At 40.3% G+C, this 6,226-nt stretch overlaps 1 protein-coding gene across 4 annotated transcripts; it reads right to left on the bottom strand.

The window, feature by feature from the left end:
• Nucleotides 1–366: 366 nt before the first annotated feature.
• On the bottom strand, nucleotides 367–5,816 carry LOC121403031 (formin-2-like). 4 transcript variants are annotated; one of them, XR_005966987.1, is made up of 7 exons: nucleotides 5,261–5,816; nucleotides 4,711–5,117; nucleotides 3,927–4,613; nucleotides 3,118–3,307; nucleotides 2,743–2,808; nucleotides 2,075–2,530; nucleotides 367–1,642 (listed from the first exon to the last, which is right to left on the bottom strand). XR_005966987.1 is itself a non-coding variant. In XM_041590255.1 (2 exons), exons 1-2 carry the CDS (start codon nucleotides 2,305–2,307, stop codon nucleotides 1,321–1,323), a joined length of 555 nt encoding a protein of 184 aa, XP_041446189.1. In that variant the 5' UTR covers nucleotides 2,308–2,418; the 3' UTR covers nucleotides 367–1,320. The 4 variants fall into 4 exon arrangements, 1 of the variants encoding a protein (XP_041446189.1); XR_005966986.1 differs by having other exon boundaries at nucleotides 3,927–5,117; nucleotides 5,261–5,326; nucleotides 5,429–5,814; XR_005966985.1 differs by having other exon boundaries at nucleotides 3,927–5,117; nucleotides 5,261–5,815.
• Nucleotides 5,817–6,226: the final 410 nt, after the last annotated feature.

Below are 6,226 nucleotides of genomic sequence, written 5' to 3'. Positions count from 1 at the left end.
ATGAATACTTTATTTTATTTATTTTTACACAATTTCTAATTTCCAGCAAATTTCCTTTTAACAGATCCTGTCATAGTAAGTTAGGTTGAAAAAAGACACACGTCCATCACGTTCAACCTTTTTACTTTTTTTAACCTGCCTAACTGGCAGTTGATCCAGAGGAAGGCAAAAAAACCCATCTGAAGCCTCTCCAATTTGCCTCAGAGGGGGAAAAATTCCTTCCTGACTCCAAAATGGCAATCGGACTAGTCCCTGGATCAACTTGTACTATGAGCTATCTTCCATAACCCTGTATTCTCTCACTTGCTAAACACCATCCAACCCCTTCTTAAAGCTATCTAATGTATCAGCCAGTACAACTGGTTCAGGGAGAGAATTCCACATCTTCACAGCTCTCACTGTAAAAAACCCCTTCCGAATATTTAGGTGGAACCTCTTTTCTTCTAATCGGAATGGGCGCCTCCTGGTTCCTGGTCCACCACCTGTAATGGGTGCCTGTGATGTTTCTGCTCTGGTCCCTGATCCTGGAGAGGTGGTTCATGACTCTTGCGAAGTGGTTTCTGTTCCTTTTGATGCCCCCATTCCGGGTCCTAGTAGTGTTCCACTTATTGGACTAAAAAGTATGGGGGGGCATTCGACTTTGGGATTGCCCGGTGGTCGATCCTAAAGGGGGGGTAATGTAAGGACCAGCCCGGGACTTGAACCCTGTGTGCTGCACTTACTCCATGAGCCACTGGAGGCTCTTAGGGCTGGCCCTGGTTCCTATGCTATATGTTCAGGTATTCTCCCTGTCTATAGTTTTCTCCTCCCTGTTCTCCACCCACATCGTTTCCCATTCCTCATCACCATTCCTTTATAAACCCAGCCCTGAGCCTTGCTCAGTGCTGAGTCATTGTGTGTGTTCCTGTATGACCTGTATTCCTGAATTCCTTGTTCCAGTGTCCTGCACTTACTCCATGAGCCACTGGAGGCTCTTAGGGCTGGTCCTGGTTCCTATGCTATATGTTCAGGTGTTCTCCCTGTCTATAGTTTTCTCCTCCCTGTTCTCCACCCGCATAGTTTCCCTCATGTGTTTCCCATTTCTCATCACCATTCCTTTATAAACCCAGCCCTGAGCATTGCCCAGGGCCGAGTCATTGTGTGTGTTCCTGTATGACCTGCATTCCTTGTTCCTGTATTCCTGAATTCCTTGTTCCAGTGTTCTTGTTCCAGCATTCCTTGCCCTCCTGGATTTAATGGTAATGACCTTGGTTTGAGCTTGTTTTTGATTTATGCCTGTTCCTGTTATTATCTTCTGTTGCCATTAAATCTGCAATATCACTATGTCATCTCCAATTGTGTATGGGTATGTCCTACAGAAGGATCTGGAGGCTGAGCAGGTAGTTCTGGAGCAGGATCTGGAGGCTCGGGAGCCAGTCCTAGAGAAGGATCTAGAGGCTGAGCAGGTATCTCTGGAGAAGGATCTGAAAGCTTAGGAGCCAGTCCTAGAAAGGGAAAGCAGCAGAACCTGCATGTATCAAGATCTGGGGGCTGAGCAGGTAGTTCTGCAGCAGGATCTGGAGACTCAGGAGCCAATTCTAGAGAAGGCTGAGCAGCATATCCAGGATCTTCAGAGTCGTACACCAGTATGTCCTGTAGGTTCCTGAGTTGTCAGTGGAAAAATAAAGAAACAAAAAGTAAAATCTTTGAGATTTATACTTCCATCCTGTACCTCTACCTCTGTATATTTACCTACAAACACTCCAAGTCATACATTTTTGCTGGTGTTGGCATAACCCAATATTCCCATTCTTCTGCTTATCCTCAATAAGCTCCTTCATTATTTTTTTTACTGTGATAGACAACTTTTTGATTTGGAAATTTGAGGTAGTTGATAGGAATAGCTCCACACAGACCCCAACATAAACAACCCTTTTTACTACCAATCACCCTCTGCTACCTTCATGGTATCCTTCATGGAATTTATACTACCGAACACTGCCTTCCAGTCTCTACATTGTCATCTATACGTCATACAAATCTCATTCTTTCCTATAATCCATTGTGCATTAATTAACCTATACTGTGTACTCACAATTCAGGTGGTGGGCTTGGGGTGCGGGCCTGTTCAACTACTTTCCGATCCTCTTCATAAAAGATTGTACAGAGGAAGAAGCATCCTCCAATCACTGCCAGAACTGGCAATATTATCAAGGCATGTTGCAAGCAGTGCATTGGGCTGGTTTCTGGTTGCCACATCTGGATCACCTCAGAAATCTGATAAAAGACATAGAAGTTAATTGTTGCATGTTTATAAAGTGGTGACATATTACACAGGACTGCACAGCAGAGAGACACTATGATAACAAACCATTTACAGTGGCTCAGATATAAAGCTAAAAGGTTGGGTTTGCTAGAGTTTAAAATCTTAAGGGGAATCAAATGCACTTACCTTCTCAATGATAAATGGAGCAAATACCCCTCCTCCTAACTGTGCTATAAAAGACTGCAAGGCTATTGCTGTGCCTCGGGAATTTGGCATTACTACCGACTGGCAAGAGAGAAAAGAAGGGATTATCAGGAAAGAAGTCACTGCCATTATTATTATTTGATATCATATCTTGCGCTTATTGGTGTCCAACATGGGGTTACGTTATCAATAAAAAAGCATATAAACCCGATGTTTAGGACCCAAACACTATGATTCTGTCTGTGGGTAAACCAGGATATGAAAGCAAAAAGTTCTGCAAGAGATATATTTACCAGTATCATGTCAGTAGCTACAGCCTGGTTTATATTCAGTAGAACGCCACCTACAAAGATGAACCCCTGTAGGAGAGAGTAGGGTGGTGAGATAAAAATATAAAATGAACCCACATCTAAATGGAATAATTTAATACAATTATTGGTGCCAATGCTGATGTCATCTCTAAGGTTGGCTCTCAAATCACTTTTATTAACTTATCCTCGAGTGTTAGTAATATTTTAAACCATTCATGTAGAACTGGGGCCATAAAAATAATCTATTTCTAATCTAAGTTAATTAGCTTCATGCTATCACCTTCTCTCAATCTCAACATCCCATGATATTGGGAGTACAAACATTATTGTGTCTTGAATTCAGTGGATATAACTCACATAGGCAAGGGTAAAGCTGATTTCTACACTGAAAAAGAAGATGCATATGAAAGATCCAGAGGCCAAAAGTCCTAAACCGGATACCAGTCGATCAGCGAATGGATACATCTTGAACCACCGAGTGATGATCACCATTCCTATTTGAATCCCCACTATGTCAGCCATGTATTTAATCAAACCATAGATCATGCTAGAAGGAGACAAAGAGACAAGAATGTTTATTATATTGTTCAAATTGTATAATGTACCTCTAATAATAACTTCTCAGATCCTGAACTGAAACAATTTAATATACATCCTAAACAATACAGTGCACTTGTTAAAGGCTATCTGCTAAACCATAGCAAGGCTTGTTCATAATGGGACTGGTAAACACACATTTAGGGGCAGATTTATCAATGATCGAAGTGAAAGTGAAATTTGACTAGGGAATAGTTAAAATTTGATTCGAGTTTTTAAAAAAAATTCTAATTTGATTATAGAAATGTATCATGTACTGGCCCTTTAATACTTTGAATTAGACTATTTGCCACCTTAAACCTGCCGAATTGCTGTTTTAACCTATGGGGAACGTCCTGGGATAAATTTGGAGTTGTTTGCAGCCTTCCTGAAAATGGAGTTGTTTTTAGAGAAAAAACATGAATCGAATTAGATTCGATTCAAAATGATTCGATTTGAATTGAATTTAAGTTTGCGGGTCGAATTTTGAGTTCTTGGGAGTTTATGGGAGTTTAATAAAACTCCCATTAACTCTAAATTCGACCCTTGATAAATCTGCCCCTAAATATGTACAAGTTCTGGAGACTTACAAGTCGCTGTAGTAACAATCTGGCAACAGACAGGGAAACAAACTGCTTGTCACGGCCCTGGTTTGGTTCAGGAAATCAGGAACAAGGGCAAACATGGCTTCATTAATGAACGTCACGGACCATGAAGCGAAGGTGAGAAAAACAAAGCTCCGTCTGAAAGTGGAGGAGAGGGATTAGTAATATATATACATCTTCTGCAATTTTCCATTTGATTGTTATTTATCATAAATAATACTCACATTTTAAATAGTATCCTCAGATTTTTGAAGAAGGAGGAGGTCAACTTCCAAATATATTGAAAACTGAGGATCTGCATCTGAGGGTCATCACTGTGGTCCTCAGTGTAGCATCTAGGTGGTTCCTTCATGAAACAGATTAGCAACACTAGGCACACTAATCCCAAGCCTGCAACTGTCTGTGTTCAAAGAAAACAGCAGTTAAGTACCCAGCCATGTATCTCTTTTCATGTAGAGTATCCAATCAACTAAACTGATAGTAAAAGGCTAATATCTCACAACAACCACTGTTTTATTTGTCTTTTAATGTTTAGCCAATATTCAATTGTATCTTCTCATCACCCCAATATAATTAATGGTAACCGGTTGAATTTTCCTTACCTGCAGTGCAAGACGCCAGTTTGAGCCTAAGTAGACTGGCACAATTGCTCCCACAACGATCCCAAAGGCACTGTAACAGAACCAAGGAGATTCAGGGTTAATATAACAGAATCCACACACAAACCAACAGGAATGTAGCAGGAATCCAGGTACAACTTGCAGCTTACCCCATTATATAGCTGAAACTGTTAAACATGCATAAAGTCCCTCGTCGATTTTCAGGTGGGCACAGGTCATCAATCAGGGTCAGGGAAATGCCTGCAAAAAAACTTTCTATTGCGGCCACGGCACTCCGTATAAAAGGGATGGTCCAACCCCACTAAAGGATAAGAGGGTACAAATTTTTATAAGTTAGGATTCATGAAGAATTAATATTACTGAGTACAGGTTATACGCGAAGTGAAATCTCATTGACCATCCAATACATCGACTCTTACCTCCTGGGGAATTATGGAACAGCTCGCAACAAACAGAGTCCAATACGTTACTCCCAGACACATGAGGGTCCTCCGGCTGATCTGATCTGATAGATGTCCAAAGAATGGATTGACCAAGGCAAAAACAATAGCAAAACCTGAAGGAAGAGAGAGAATATTGTGAGCTTCAGACATGGACCAAGCCCACAACTGACTAAAAGAGAAATCTGCTACAGACAGACAGAAAGAGGGAATGATAAGTATATCCATAAGAGAGAAAGTCCAAGGAATGTGACCTTACATGTTTCTACTCTCGCAACTTTGTCAATGGAGAGTTCATATTCTGCTTCAATCAACGGCATAACACCTGTAAGAGGAACAAAGTACCATATGGACACGTTAGTACAGGTAGTGAAGTGGTTCTGTTACCTTCAGAAAATGTATTTCTTCCTTCCAGCCCCTGTCTTACCTTCAGCTAGATATGTGTCCATGTAATGGACGAATCTGATAATGAGAAGTATGAGCAGTGTAACCTTCGCACAGAGGTATGGAAACGGTGCCCTTCTCTCTTTTTCCCCTTTCTCTATGTCGATCGGGACAGGATCACATACTTGTGTCGATCTAATGCAAAATGTTCTGAAGAAGTTGATATTTCTACAATTAAAATCACAAGAGAAATGACAATTTAATTTTTTTATTTTGCATTTGGTGAGTCTCAACAGATAAATCAGAATACAATGTGGATGAGCTCTCACAAAACGATTTTGTATGAACATGATGTCAGAGAGCAGCCACATTATACCAACAGATGCACCTTCTTGAAATACTACCCACAAGTTAAAGATTCTTACCCTTTATTGGCAAATGAGCGAAACGCCATTCTAATATAAAAGATGTTATTAAAAAATTAATTTCAGAAAATTCACTGCTGGGGTTTAGTAAAGCAGTGAAACTTCTGAAATGACCAGCTGTCTGGTCAGCACTGCCTTAAGTAGGTCACAGACATTATGACATCACAATGTAACGTGACCATAGCAACCAGTTACTGAGTTGGCACTTTGCTAATAATAATTGTAATAAGTACGTCACTGACATTATGACATTATAATGTAACACTGCCATAGCAACCAGTTGCTGAATTTGCACTTTGCCAATACTAATTGTAATAAGTAGGTCACTGACATTATGACATCATAATGTAATGTTACAATAGCAACTGGGTATGAATATGAACAAAGTATGAACTTTGCCAATAATAATTCTAACA

Source organism: Xenopus laevis, chromosome 4L (assembly GCF_017654675.1).
Source record: "Xenopus laevis strain J_2021 chromosome 4L, Xenopus_laevis_v10.1, whole genome shotgun sequence".
In the NCBI taxonomy this organism is placed as follows: domain Eukaryota; kingdom Metazoa; phylum Chordata; class Amphibia; order Anura; family Pipidae; genus Xenopus; species Xenopus laevis.
The sequence above is the reverse complement of the archived record's forward strand: the minus strand, read 5'-3'. Positions and strand labels throughout refer to the sequence as shown.

Bases quoted from the DNA above. Each gene is read 5' to 3' on its own strand.
- LOC121403031 (XM_041590255.1), bottom strand. From the start codon at position 2,307: ATGTCACCACTTTATAAACATGCAACAATTAACTTCTATGTCTTTTAT. The intron at 1,643-2,074 runs GTGAGTACACAG...CTGACAACTCAG, and splicing joins CCAAGCCCACCACCTGAATT to GAACCTACAGGACATACTGG.